Consider the following 15825-nt stretch of genomic DNA (forward strand, 5'->3'; position numbering starts at 1 on the left):
TTTATAGGAGTTCTTTGTTTCTAATCTAAATATAGATTATTTGTCAAACACACAAGGTGTTCAAAATTTTGAAAACACAGAATAAACTTAAATAGTGTATTAGTTATACTTTGAAATATAGGCTGTATGTTTGCCTCTAATATTTCAATATAAAAGAATAGATCTAGTTAATAATCTGAAACTTGAAGAACACTGCACATTAGATATACTTTTTTTTCCTGCACTGTTTCCAGGCCCTTTGTCCATTGTAGTGTATTTCTTGTACTCCTGTGATTCTTTGGTTCATTCAGCATCTCTCTTGTTTTGACTAAAAGCTTTACACTAGACACTTCCAAAGCACAGAATTTATTTGTATTGAATTGTTACATATGTAATTAATATGTTTTCAGAACTTTTTTAGAAAATATGCACCAAGTGAGAATGGGCCAAATGGGATAAGTGCTGAGGTCATGGACACTTATGTTAAAAGCTGTGGTAAGTTTTCCAGGCTTATGTTCCATTCATGTGTTTTAATGAAAAAACAAATCATCCTGATACTGCTATATTTATCTGCATTTAGAAGATGTTAAAATTTAAAAGCTCTATTAGAAAAAGAGAAAAAGATTCAAGATTGTTGATAAAATCATTAATTCTTTTTTTTTAATTAATTAATTAATTTTTTTTTTGACAGGCAGAGTGGATAGTGAGAAAGAGAGACAGAGAGAAAGGTCTTCCTTTTTGCCGTTGGTTCACCCTCCAATGGCCGCTGTGGCCGTCGCATCGTGCCGATCCGAAGCCAGGAGCCAGGTGCTTTTCCTGGTCTCCCATGCGGGTGCAGGGCCCAAGGACTTGGGCCATCCTCCACTGCTTTCCCGGGCCATAGCAGAGAGCTGGCCTGGAAGAGGGGCAACCGGGATAGAATCTGGTGCCCCAACCGGGACTAGAACCCGGTGTGCTGGCGCCGCAAGGCGGAGGATTAGCCTGTTAAGCCACGGCACCGGCCAAAATCATTAATTCTTTGACATTATGGTGGTAACTTAGTATACATTCTGTTTAGCCTTTTTAATATATCTTTAAAATCGCTTAATATTTCATAATTACAAGTTATCTAGATTAAGGAAAGATTAAAAAGGCATTGAGAATGAAATTGAGCTCTGATTGGCATATAATAAATATATCTGTTTTAAAAATGTTGTGTTTAGGTTTATGTCCATATTTATACATATGCTTACACAAGCAAAGCCTGCTACAGGGAGCAAGATAGGACTTTCTAGACAATAACATCTATATTTAAGCTTCCATATTATTTTATGGTTTAGAAATTTCTTTCTTTTATACAGTAGTTTTTGTTCTTCCCAACAATCCTGTAAAAAACAGTCACAAGTCAGTATATTTTAAAGACTAAAGAACACTTAAGGTTTAAAGAGATGTTTGCCTCTGGCTCTTATTCTGTTTCTCTCACATTGCTTGTCTGTTTTCCTCCAGCCTTTCTTCCTTTCTCCTATTTTGTTTTTCTTTTACTTTTTTCTCAGACTTAACAAGTCTGTTTTCTGTGACTTAGTAAATTTACTCACTATGACACAAGTCGCTCACATGACTGATGATTTATACTGCCTTTTCACTAGGCAGGTCAATTAACTAGCCTGTACATGGCCTCTCTGTGGCTCGGATTTCTGAGTGCAAATATTCTAAAAGACAGGAAGTAGAAAAAGTTGTTTTCTAACAACCTGGACTGAGAAACTGTTATTTTGTCACTTATGTCACATTTTCTTGGTCACAGAAATCGTAGAGCATTCCTGGATTCAAAGGTACAGGATGTAGTCAAACTTCTGACTGAAAAGGATATCAAAGAATGTGTGACCATCTTTACTCCAGTATACCTAGTTTTCAATAATTACAAGTAATTACATGAGGTATTTTGCATGCCCTAAAATAATTATCTTTTGATGTTTTGCATAGCTTTCAGAATAGTTACTATAAGCTTTTTTAGGTCATACATCTGTTTAATAAAGGAATGCTTAAATTTTCCTTTTGAAACACATATATACAACAACTCTAAATATTCACTGAAATTTGAAAAATCCTGCTAATTTGGTAAAATTTTCAAAGTAGTATGTAGTAGGTGTATGCTTAATTTCATAGCATAGTATCTTTTACATAATGATCCAGTTTTCCCCAAGAGCTAATGAAAGTATGACTGGTGTTTTCATGTGGAAAAAATAGCAGTTTAAATTATCAGACGTGTTAGACAGTTAAATTCAAATTACTTCTTGCTCTTCTCTTTTTCCTACATTACACACGTATTCATCCATTAGCTTCATGGATGGCAGGGCTTTTCCTTGTATTGAATACCTCTGTTTTCAATATGTCTTGCTGTGTTATAAAATAATCTATTGTGTTTCTGTAAGTTTGGTAGCAGTGTCGGTAATGTTAGACAATGACGGTTAATATTTGAATTTTTCGTTAGAGAATTCTGGTTCCTTTGAACCAGAATATGAATGTTGTAGATTATCATAAAGATCTCTGTGTAACTTTCAGTTTAGAAGACAGTGTTTGGCCGGCGCTGCGGCTCACTAGGCTAATCCTCCGCCTTGCAGCGCCGGCACACCGGGTTCTAGTCCCGGTCGGGGCACCGGATTCTGTCCCGGTTGCCCCTCTTCCAGGCCAGCTCTCTGCTGTGGCCAGGGAGTGCAGTGGAGGATGGCCCTAGTGCTTGGGCCCTGCACCCCATGGGAGACCAGGAGAAGCACCTGGCTCCTGCCATCGGAACAGCGCGGTGCGCCGGCCGCAGCGCGCCAACCGCGGCGGCCATTGGAGGGTGAACCAACGGCAAAGGAAGACCTTTCTCTCTCTCTCTCTCACTGTCCACTCTGCCTGTCAAGAAAAAAAAAAAAAAAAGAAGAAGACAGTGTTTTAGGTTTTTGGCAGTATATAATTTACGAAATTGGAAATAGTATGGTAACATCTTTTCCACATCAAACATCGTGTGTGTGTCAGGTCTGTATCTTACAAATAAATGTGGGATTATTGATTATTCTTGCAGACATATCTTCATTCGCATATGTAAAGGGAAATTATATTATTTAATGATCTATTTTTCTTTGTATTTTACTTACAGTTGTTTTAAAGCCAATTGCAAGATGTTGTGTGTGTCACATGGGGTCAAAAAACTAATGATATCCTTTGACAAATATTGTTGGATAGGTATACAATTTCCATTGTGTAATTAAAGAATAACTTCATTTTCTCTAAAATTTTTCTAATAAGTCCATGCTAGGCCATCTCTGATCATTACAAAATTTGTTAATCTCCTAAACATTCCTGATATTGCCTCCAATTTGTCTTCAGCATATGAACTCTTAGGCTAAAGTACCCTTCAAGAATTGACATTTTAAATTATTGAAACACTCTAAATGATCAACTCTGCCATTAAATTTAACCATATACAAGAGTGCTCCATAAAAGTTCATGTATTTCAAGATATTTTTGGCCTAGCCCTCACTGTTTCAGCCACTTGTAAGTGAATCAGCAGATGAAAGTTCTCTCTCTAACTCTGCCTTTCAAATAACTAAATAAATTTTTAAAACTGCTGCTAAACATTTAAATAAGTACTCCATAGGGATAAACAACTCAAAAGAAGTTAATACTGATAAAATGATACTGCTTGAAATTTATAAAAAGCACAAACAAGAATAAGTCCTTCTAACAATTCAGCTGCATCTTGCTCTTTTTTGAAGCAGTAGAATTTTCAAGTCTCTTCATGTGCATAGTGTCAGTAATTTTGTGCCTTTCACACATAATGAGTCACAGAGAACTAGTATACTGAGTTTTAATGTGTTCTCAGTGTATTAAATGCCACTTTTAAATAATAAATTTATAGTCCTTCAGTAAGTCACTTAGTTTTGCAATGCGGAGCCTTTAGTATCTGTGGAACTGCATACTTTGCAACTGTTTTAGAGAAGCACTCTCAAGGTGCAATCCATGGACCCGAAGCTTTGGCTTCACCTGGGCTTGTTTATGTTATGGAATCTCAGGCCATGCCCCTGATGTTTTAATCTGAATCTGCATTTTTAACAAGATTCTCAGGTGATTCTTAATGTAATTCAAATACTAGATCAGGCTTCCCAAACTTTGGTATTTATTTGATAAAAGGCAGAGTTACAGAGATCTTCCATCCATTGGTTCACAGGAGCCAGGAGTTTCATCCTGGTTTCCCAAGTGGGTCCAGGGGCCCAAGCACTTGGGCCACCAGCTGCTTTCCCAGCTTCATTAGCAGGGATCTAGTTCCAAAGTGGAGCAGCCAGCATGCCAGCACTGCAGGCGGTTACTTTATCCACTACACCACAGCACCACAAGCCCATCACAAGATCTTAAAGATTGTTAGGACGTGTCCTGCACCATGGCTTGCCGGTAAAGCCACTGACTGCAACTCCACTGGTTCTAGCCCAACTGCTCCATTTCCCATCCAGCTCTCTGCTAGTGGCTTGGGAACAGCAGTAGAAGATGGCCTAAGTGCCTGTCCCCTGATCCCACCTGGGAGACCTGGAAGAAGTTCCTGTTCCTGTCTTGGCTGTTGTGGCCAGTTGGGGAGTGAACCAGCAAATGGAAGATCTGTTTCTGTCTCTCCCTCTCTCTCAATAGCTCTTTCAAATAAATAAAATAATTTTTTTTTCAAGATGACCTTGTGGTCATTGCCACTAGAAAATTCTGTTTCAGCTGTACTGAGGTGAGGCTTAGTAGTTTACCTGTTTAACAAGCTTCCAGTTGATAGTGACATAGTCAGATTGTGGATCCTGTTTTGATAATTGAATGATTTTTATTTAATTATTACATATGTATAATAATAATAATCAAAGATATTTTTCCTAAGGCTTTGCAGATGGTAAATATTTTAGGCTTTTCACTATAGGTGGTCTCTATTGTAACTAGTCAACCTTGCCATGGTAGTGCTTAAGACAATAAACTTTACCTGAACAGAGGGGAACCAGATTCTGACTTGAAGCTCAGATTGCTCTCCTTCATGTAGGTACTCTTCAAGTCCCCCCAGAGGACTACTAAATGTGATAGCAGTTGTACTCAGCTGCAATTAACATATCTATAGTGATTTAAATACATTGAGTTTATTTTTTGTTTCTGTACCAAGACCAGATAGATGTAAAGGATTACTATGTTTAAACTGTTTAAGGAGGTTAAAACCAACAGGAGATCTATCTGATTCTCTTGGCCTTTTGCTTGTGGTCCCAAATCACTGCCACAACTGCAGTGATCATGTTTGCAGCCTAGCCAAGAAGGAGAAGAGGTAAGAGGTTTAAAGAGCTAACCTCCCAGCTGAGTCAGCACTCTATTTCACAATGTTCTCCAGGCAACTATATTTGGTGGACACACAGCTGAGGCCAATAACCTTCGTTGGACATTCTGTTAATTCCTGGAGCATGAGTTTTGTCATTTGAGGCAGTGTTACAATACTTAACTGGCTTCATTAAAAGGGTTAGAGATAATGAATTTAATATGCTTATCTAGTACCCTAGCCTTGGTATATTGTAACTTTGCTTATTAATAATTAATAACTTGTCCAGTGATGATACTATTGCTTAAATCATTTTTTGACTTCTGAAATGGCCTTCAGAACCTGAGTCAAATGAACCTTAATATTTATTGAATTTTTAGGAGGCTCAATTTGGCCATCAACAGTCCAGTTTTATTACATATGGGATGAGATTAGCATGTTTTATATAAATACTGTCATATATTTGTGTGTTTGCAAGTTGTTCTACCTGTCAGGTTACTAGTGGGAGGATTAGACATAATGGGAAAAAATAGGCTACAATAATTTGTTGCAATAAATGGGAGGTTTCCAGACTTTTTCTCTACAAGAGAAAGATTAAAAAAAAAATTCGACCCAATAATTCATCTGTAGCCTTGATCATAGAAATTTTATTAATACTTAAGAAGATGATTGTACAAACTTCATAATATCTTTACCATTCAGCAAAATAAAATGTATTTCATTTGCCTACTGCTGACACGTCAAGATTGTTTCTGTACAGATTCTTTTTAAGTCCTGCATTTATTTCTGTATTCTTGTGGATGACACAGTTATGGGATAAGGGATGAGTAGCAGTAGACTTTATGTATATTTCTGTAGATAATTGTTTTTCAATGTCATCTTTAACTGATGTTCAATTTGAAATGATAAATGGTAGGCATAGGTTATTATTCCTGACAAATAATTTAACTTTTGATACAAATAGCTGTTATAATTGGGCACAATTTTATAAGATTTTGTTTCTGTTGCAAATACTGATTTCTTTTGAGTTTTAGGTGATAAGACTCTCTAGAGTCAAAGAAGATTACAAATTCAAAATTCAAGTGAGAATTCAGAAACAATAGAAAGCACATTGAGACTGAAATAGCACAAACTTCTTTTATATTCCAGGGAATGTGTAACCTGCTTTGTATGTGTTTTTCATGTTTTTTTTTTTTTTTCTTCTATTATGACAGCTGGATATTGTGTGATTACATATATACTTGGAGTTGGAGACAGACACCTGGATAACCTTTTGCTGACAAAAACAGGTAACAAATAATTGTCATCGTACATGCGTTTGAGAGTTTGGTGATATTTATTTGTAATCTTATTAGCAAAATAAATTGCGTAAGTGAAGATAGAACAGAGTCTTTAACTGTCCTTTAAACACCATGCAGAAGGATATTTAGAAAATCTTCATCCTTTGTAACAACACTTTAGTAGTAATTCTACAGATAGTCATCTAGCTGTTGCTTCGGTATTTCAAATTCTCTTTTTTGGTGGAAAGCTCATAATGTATGTAAGAAAACCAGTCTTTAAATTCTGTAGCTCTGGTAAGAATATTGGAAAATTCTTTTTCTTATCAAACTATGCTTAACTCATCTATCTCTATTTTTCTTTTTCCCTTTGTAATTCCATGGAACAATTGTTCTTATCATCCTCCCTGATAACTGTTCAGTCTCATGTCTTTAAATGTCATCTCTATGCTGACAACTTCCACATTTATAGCTCTGTACCTCAATCCATTTCATTAAATTCAAATTAAAATGCCCAGTTGCTGGGGTCAATGCTGTGGTGAAGCTGGTAAAGCTGCCACCAGAAGTACCGGCATCCTACATGGGGGCTGGTTTGAGTCCCAGCTGCTCTACCTCTGATCCAGCTCCCTATTGATGCTCCTGGGAAAGCAGCAGAATATGGTCCAAGTCCTTGGGCCCCTGCACCCACATGGGAGACCTGAAAGAAACTCCTGGCTTCTGGATTTGGATCAGCCCAACTCCAGCCGGTGTGGCCATTTGGGGAATGAACCAGCGGATGCAAGATTCTCTCTTTGCCTCTGTCTCTCTGTAACTCTGACTTTGAACTACATCAGTAAATCTTAAAAAAAAAAAAAAAAAAAAAGCCCAGTTGCTTACTTGAATCCTGCCTATTTTTGGCTAGTTGTAAAGGTTATCTTCCTTCCTCTTCTCCTTGCCTAAAATCCACTCCTTACATCATTTTCTCATTTCAGTAAACAGCAACATCATCTAGGTAGTCGTTCAACCTCTGGTCCTAGAAGTTATTTTTAGTACTGCTCTTGTCCTCATCTCAGGTGTTGAACTTAATAGCAAATCTCATCTATTCTGTACTTCCAGAATAGTTCATGTAGTTGACTGCTATCTTCGTTTTTCCTATTTCACACCATTTGAAGCTTTCATCGTATGTTCCCTAAACAATTACAGTACAATCTCAACTCTTTACTATGACCTTGTCATGGCTCCCCCTCCAACTGTCTTCTGAGTATCAATATGCTTCTGCCTCAGGCAGGCGCCATTATTCTTTCCTCTTTCTGTTTCATTTCATGTTTTAAAAGCTGCTTTTAAGTCAATTTTCTTATGGTATCTCCTTAGGAAAGTCCTTTCTAACTGTCTAGCAAATGTGCTTTGTTCTGTATTACTCTGTTTATTACCCTTGTTTTCTTTAGAGTGCTTTTTTACTAGATGAAGTTATCTTTTTGTTTAATTTTAAAAGTATTTATTAAACGTCTGCTAGATACTGGAAAAATCAAAATAAACAGAATAGACAGGATTCTACCCCCATGGAACTTGGTGACTCCTTATCCTCATCTTATTCTACTAAGGATGTAAGTTCCAGGAGAACAGGGACCTTGTTAATCCAGGTTACCACTGTACCTCCAGAGCTGGAACACATCCTAGCTAGAGTTTCAGTAAGTCAGTTTTGAATTAATGAATGAATAAACATCTCTGCTTTTCTATTTAGACTTTTACTCCCTAGGCTATCCTTTTGCAGAAAATAGATTTTCATCTTACTCTTTAAGTTAGTCCGTTGGATAAAAACATAATATATCAAGTATAGACTAGCTTTTAATATAATAAACCTATTCACATATTTTGAAATTCCATAGAGTCATTTTAAGTTACTGCTTGTGAAAAAATCATCTGTGATTGATTTGGTATGTCAGGCCAGGCCCTCTCTTTAATAATCAACTCCAAAGGATTATAATCAAGCTATCATGGAGGTCCTTGACTAATTTAGTCAAGAATATTTATAAAACATTATGATGTGCGTGGAGAGAATTTTTTTTTGGAAGAAGTTTTCATGTTTGTTTTTTTCTTTAATTAAATTCAGCTACCAAAGTGGTTCCATTTGTTTCCAGATTATAATCACTTTATAACCTCAATGGAATTCTCTAATGTATAGATTAGCATTACACTGGTATTATATTGTACTCCTAGATCCTAGCATCTCTTCCTTTTAAATTAATAAAAAGTTTATCTGATAATGTAGCAGAGCACTTTCTGCTGGACTTTGAGAAGAGCTTGTTCATCTCTATATATTAATGGAGGGGTGCGTTATTTAGGAATAAGATCTAGAAAGTGGAGTATATGTAACGTATTTTATTGGCCCAGATCTGTTACTTGTTTAATGGAAGTTGATTTGTAAAACTTCAGTAACAGAAGCTTGTTAGTTACCAGTTTTTCCACTAGAGGGTGCTCCAAACTTTTAAAAAACAAAAGCTTACCTTAAAATGTTCTAGATAGGAGACACATTCATTTTCTTTTAATACTGAAATTCAGAGAAGTGCATTTGGTGCAATATTTAAGTCGTCTCAATCCCATATCAGAGTACCTGGTATCAAGTCCTGTCTCTGCTTCTGATCTCACTTCTTGCTAATGTACAATCTACCAGGCAGCAGGTGATGGCTCAAGTACTTGGGTCCCTGCTACCCACATAGGAGACCAGATTGCATTCCAGACTCCAGGGTTCAACCTGACTCAGCCCTTGGCTATTATGGGCATTTGGAGAGTGTACCAGCTGATGGAAGATTTCTCTCTCTCTCTCTCTCTCTCTCTGTCTCTCTCTCTGTTGTTCTGCCTTTTAAATAAATAAAAACTTGGAAAATTTTAAAAAGTTTTTTTTCTTAACTGCTTTGCAATTATTTCATCTAGTTGCATGAGTCAATTAGAATTTTAAGTCTTTCTTACTAGGATAATGTTTTCAAAATTTCAGGTTTAGATTGCATCAAAATTATCTAAGAAAACTAACCATTTTTTTAAAAACTTTTATTTAATGAATATAAATTTCCAATGTACAGCTTATGGATTACAATGGCTTCCCCCTCCCATAACTTCCCTCCCACCCGCAACCCTCCCCTCTCCTGCTCCCTCTCCCCTTTCATTCACATCAAGATTCATTTTCAATTCTCTTTATATACAGAAGATCAATTTAGTATAAAGATTTCAACAGTTTGCACCCACATAGAAACACAAAGTGAAACATACTGTTTGAGTACTAGTTATAGCATTAAATCAAAATGTACAGCACATTAAGGACAGAGATCCCACATGAGGAGCAAGTGCACAGTGACTCCTGTTGTTGACCCAACAAATTGACACCCTAGTTTATGGCGCCAGTAACCACCCTAGGCTGTCGTCATGAGTTGCGAAGGCTATGGAAGCCTTCCAAGTTCGCCGACTCTGATCATATTTAGACAAGGTCATAAAAGACAGGGTGAAGATAGTAACCAATGATCCTAAGAGTGGCATTAACCAGGTCTGAACAATTATACAGCATTAAGTGAGGAAGAGGACCATCAGTACACACAGGTTGGGAGTAGAGCCATTGGTGGTAGAGTAGAGGTTATGATTACGAAGGAATGAAGCCCAAGTGTGCTAGACAGGGTCTAGAACAAAGGACAGAGTCATTATTAGAGGAGCTAAGAAAGGTGCTGTCTAAGCTACAATTAAGTTTTCTGATTGAGAGGCAAATAGGACCTGATTGAAGGGGCTTGATAATAATCTGTTGGGCTTTAGGCCTTGTAAGTTAAGAGGCCCAGACCTATCTATCTCTTCACATGGAGTACATCCTAAGGGAGGTGTGAACCTCCTAGGGGAAGGCACTCTGTTGACTTTCATTACTTAGCTGGCCTGGGAGGAGAGCTGGCCAGGTAAAGGCAGGTGGCATCTCTAACAAGAAATTTACAGTTCTGCCTGCAATGTTGCTGACCCTACTTGGCCGTCCCCTCAGCTGCAGTGGTCACTTTGGAAGTTGAGCTGAGTGAAGGGCTTTTCAGCTTAGAGCCAATAAGATCTGTGGCTCTGACCTAGGCATCCTTCGACTCCAGGGCAGGTCCATTTCCAGTGATCCAACTCTTGACAGAGCTGCCAGGGCTCTTCACAAGTTGACTTCTGCTGAAGCCCAGGCTTACCACATTGAAAGCCACTGCAGTAGACTGGCCTGTTGGGTCTCCTTGAGGGCAGATCACTGTACAGATCAGCCATTAATAGGCCTGCCACCCATTGCTTCTGATGCCTAGCTTTCTTTTCCTCCTGGTTTGTGTTAAAGCAGACCAGAGGATGCAAGTCAAGGGAGTGCCCAAGTCCCATCTCTAATCTTCAGTGGCCTGAACTACAAGTCTATAGTCACAGGCATGTTCTGTAGTAGTTTTTCTAAGGTAGACAATGCCCATGAGGAAAATTATATTCTCACTTTAAAACTTTGTTTCCCTTTGGTCTGAAAGGGAAGTTTTTTCTACTTACTGTATACTTCGCTGATGGCGAAGTAATTCTGGCTATGAGATTATTATTTAAGTTCTTATTTTGGCTATGCTATTACAGAAAAATGTTAGCCATCTCTTTTATAAGGTCTAAAGATTAAATTGTGCGTCCTACAGATTCCTTTACAATAGAATTAGTTTCCTACCTTGAAGAGAATAGAGAAATGAAAGAACAAGTTGGGCTTAGAATAGAGAAATGAGGGAGCAAGTCCTAGATCGCTTGCTGACAATAGCAATATTACATGAATACTTAGCAAACCATTTCAACCATTAGATAACAACTTAAGAAAACATTTACCAGAAGGTCCAATGCCTTCTATAAATTTTAAGAATCATGTATTTGGAAACACCTCTTAAATATCTAACATGGTGTAGTTTGGAAAAAACTAATCATTTTAAAACACAGAGAAGTATAATACATTCTTCAACTTCTAAAGATGTATATTATTTAAAAGGTTTTTTTTTTTTCCGGCTTTTGTCATCTTTTACTGATAGTCCATATTTCAGAGTAGTTTCAAATGGTATTAATTATATAGCCCTTGTCCATACTACTATGGAATAGTGGTCTTTCTGCTTTATATTGTTGAATTCTTTATTTAGTGGAGGATTAAGCCTGTGACTAGAAAGTAAATTGAAAGTAAGTTATTGCAAAAATTAAAATAACAAAAAGAAAGAAAGGAGGATGGGAAGTATTATTTTGTGCATAGAACTGCATATAGGAAGTCAGTATAAATAAATGTCATTAAAAATGATATTATATATGTTGTAAATAGATTTCATACAGTTTAGACAAAGTGAATTTGGAATGTGGTGTATTGTACAAAATGTACTTTTGTGCTTTTTCTTGAAAATGCCTGCATATTATTTATCATTCTCCATTGCATATTTCATCATCCATTATACCTTCAGTACTGATTTTACAACTTACTAAAATCTGAGAACTTGAGATTCACTTCGTGTCTCATCCCTCAATAGCTGGTAGAACATTTTTTAATAGATGTACTAATGTTTTTCCCATTTTTCCCATTTTTGTCTTCTGTTTTCATTTGCTAGTATGGGCAGGTTTACACTATGACTCTGCTTTGAATGAAAGTAGTTTTGAATAGTAACCAAAGTTCCCCTGTATCATCGATTTCCAGTTCCTGTTGTGAGTGGTGGACTAGAGATTTAATTTTGCTGTTGTCTTTGGGGATTTGCCCCTGAACAGCTATTCCACACTATCAAGAGAAGTGAGACAAAAGGGATCCAGCTAAGAACTCTAGATGTGTGTGAAAGAAAATGATTTGCTGCATATACAAAATTTAAAAAATATATTCAGAAGTAATAATGGTAAAGTGAAAAAAATGTGAATCTCAATAGTGGATTCCCCTCTTCTTTGCTTTTCCCCCTACGCCTTATTTGATTTTTGGATACTTCTTGCTTGGTTGAAGTTTCCAAAGCTTGTGCAGCAGATGGCGCTGTGTGTTCACTGTAAAAGTGAAAGTATGCAAATCCCTTTGTCAGTGTATTGCCATGTGGTCAATTGTAGCATTGTTTTCTTGAAGCAAATTTGAGGTGATAGCTCTTTCACATATTAATGCATTATAATTGCATATTCTGGCCAAGCAGTAACAAAATTTAAACTATGGTGAAGGATTGAAAAAAATATATTTCAGAATTGATGTCCTTGGGGTAACAAGACTCAAGCATGGTTTGAGTTTATCCTCATTCTTTAGAAAAAGGGTTTTTTAAATTTTACTTTTAAAAATTTGATGGGGAGAAAAAAACCCAGTGTAACTGAAAAACTTGTTTGTTCCTCATGTTATACAGACTTAATAAGAGGATTACTGTATAAAATTTATATGTAAATAACTAATGAATATTCACAAATGAAATAACAAGCTGGATGTCTTTAGTAAATGGAAAGTTAGTTGTAGGTCCTGGGGATGTCTTCTTTAATCTCGATTTGTCCATTTGGGACAGGAACAGTGGATTTTTTTTCTGTCTTGGCAATTTCAGGGTAGTATCTTTTGAACCCTTTTTCAGAAAGCTTAAAGAAAAAAATTGCATTCTTACTCTTACTCTAATTGGACCCTTTTTTTCAATATTTCTCCTATCCTGGAGTATATCATTATTTAAATTTATGTGAAAATGATTAATGTTTTTTAAGTTCTGAGGAACAGTCTGGCAGATTTGCTAATATCGCTGGTTCTGAGGTCAGAATTAAGTAAATGTAAGTAAGCTACCTCATAATTGATAAGTCCATATCTTCTTTGGAACGTATAACTGATGATACTACTTTTCTCCTGGTGGTTTTGTGAGGAATGATTAGCATAATATGGTAGAATTTTGCTTGGTGCTAGTAAACATTCCTGAAGGGCTAGTACATTTTATTTGGTTTACAACCATGAGATGAGAATACCTTCCATTTTTTGTTTATATAGTTGTTTTGACTCACAATATTAGAAATAATAAAATTTAATTAATATATTTTAGAAGTTCCCTTTCTCACCATAAAATTCATATTCCTTTGAGTTGCTTTTTTTTAAGTTCTCTGTTGAGTGCTGATTATTTTAATAAATTGTTAGAGATTATAAAAGGGACAGTCTATTTGGTTATTGATTTAATATTGTCCTTTTGAATTTTTTAGGTAAAACTTGATGTTTCAAAAACACAACATGTTTATTTGATATTTCAAAAATAAAACTACTTTTTTGTTAACAGAAATAGTCTGTAAAGAAGTTAATACAAGGTTTATTCAAGGCAGAATATGAATGACCCTAGTCCCAGGAGGCACAAAAATGCATTCTTTATGAATCTTGGGAAATATTCCAAAATAGTCAGATTCTCATCAGGATTTGTGTATTCTATGACAGTACATTGTCATTTATCATAAATACTGAACATACCATTGGCTTGGCCCAAAAAGGTGGACTTTGGGTATGTAGTGGCTTATTCCTCTAAGCATGTGATTGCTTACAGGCATCTTCAGAGATGGGATATGTAGAAAGAAGACTACTCATCAATTTTAAGAAGTACATTTCTGGGGATAGACTAGGAATGTAATTATTGAAAAGAAAATTTGGCATCACCTAAGTCAAATTCCCCTGGAGAATGAGATTTGTAGCTCTATGGGGATACCCCTCAGACCCATCTCAGTAGGTGTTCCTCTTGAATGCTTGCTGGCTTTTGGAGGTCTGTGCTCAATTTTATTTTTTCTCACATTATAATATATAATGCTCAATATATAATGTTCTTACATGGAACTTGGTTACCATTCAGATGGTGGTGCTCTTCAGCTATTTATGTTTAAGTTATTTAGTATATTAAGTGAACTGTAAAATGTAAAATTGCACCTTTGCTTTCCTAATTTGCTTGCTTATTTTCTTTGGTATGTAGGAAAGGAATTCAGGAAGTCTTAACACATTTAATATGCTTCCAGTAAATATTTTTCAAATTAATAAATGAACTAAGATTTTTCTTGTCATTTTTATCCACCCTTATGGTTGCTGAAAATGTTTCCTGTCTAAACATTTATGTTACCTATTGGCATACTATTATTTACCACTCTTTTAACTTTAAGTGAAAATAACTCTGACCAAGTATGTATATAAAGGTTTAAATAACAGGAACTAGGAGCAGCTAGAGTGTAGATAGCCATCTTTTTATTCCAGAAATAAATAGAGGTTTCATTATAATAATACAGTTGCATGACACCTTTTGTTGTTTCTAGGTTTTGACTTAGGGAAACAGGAAAGATATATCCACAAAAAATTAAAACTTTTTGTGGGAAAATAGTAAAATGTCAGATTATATACAAAACAATGATAACCAGTAGGAAACTCACTGGAGAGTGTCAGGGGAATATTTTTGGGAGTTGGAAATTAACTGGAATCTTCTAGAAAAGAGAGTTTGGATATGGGGGACATTGATAGACAATCAAGGAGAAGGGAAGTAAATTGGTATGAAAAACAGAATGAGTACAGTCTTGAGATTGGCCACATTTAATTACTAGATAAAATGGGAGTTTAAAAAAATTTTTACTATTCAATATTTTTTTATTTATTTGACAGGTAGAGGTAGACAGTGCCATTCAATAGTTTTGATTCAGCAGTTATCTAGTCTCTTTAATCCAAGAACTACAAATGTCTTGAGCTACAACTTTAAAGTAAATTCATGTCACTTATGCAAATAACAGGAAAATTTAATTATTATGTCATTCCTTTATATGTTGCAAGTTAGGGACAAAAGGAAGTAATTAAAGTCAGTAATTGGTTTGTTTTCTGTACACTTTACCTCGTGACTGTTCAAGGTATAGTTTTGAATAAGACCACACACCCTGAACTTCTTAACTAAACATTCTTTGAATTTCATGGAATGAATATTTTAAAGCATTTACAATGATATATCATTTACAGTTATTAACTTAAAAAATCATTCCCTTTAGTATGTGGGAGGATGAATTTTCTTAAAACATTAATAGCCTCTTTCAAAAAACATGGCTCTTTGAACTTGCAAAGCATAATAATGGTTTCATTGTTCAATACTGAATCTTTAATGGCTTATAATTAAGCAGTAATCTTGTTCTTTGAGAATTTTCTTACAAGAAGGATGGAAATATATCTTTCATTTACAAGCAATGATGCATAACCAACGTTGGAATTCCAGTAATGCCTGCAATGAAAGGGAGAAAATTGGAGCTAAGTTTCCTTTTAAAAGCATGGAGCGATTTAAATAACCCATGTGTGAGGACAATTTTGTTTCAAAAACTGAATCACTCATCTGC

General features: G+C 35.8%; 1 protein-coding gene across 1 annotated transcript in view; it reads left to right on the top strand.

The window, feature by feature from the left end:
* Window positions 1-15825, top strand: part of PIK3C3 (phosphatidylinositol 3-kinase catalytic subunit type 3) — a 157711-nt gene that overhangs the window by 98525 nt on the left and 43361 nt on the right. Inside the window, exons 20-21 of the mRNA XM_062201595.1 lie at window positions 390-474; window positions 6481-6555. Coding sequence (XP_062057579.1) covers window positions 390-474; window positions 6481-6555 — 160 coding nt within the window. The remainder of the gene's footprint in view (window positions 1-389; window positions 475-6480; window positions 6556-15825) is intronic.

This window comes from Lepus europaeus, chromosome 9, assembly GCF_033115175.1.
Source record: "Lepus europaeus isolate LE1 chromosome 9, mLepTim1.pri, whole genome shotgun sequence".
In the NCBI taxonomy this organism is placed as follows: Eukaryota; Metazoa; Chordata; class Mammalia; order Lagomorpha; family Leporidae; genus Lepus; species Lepus europaeus.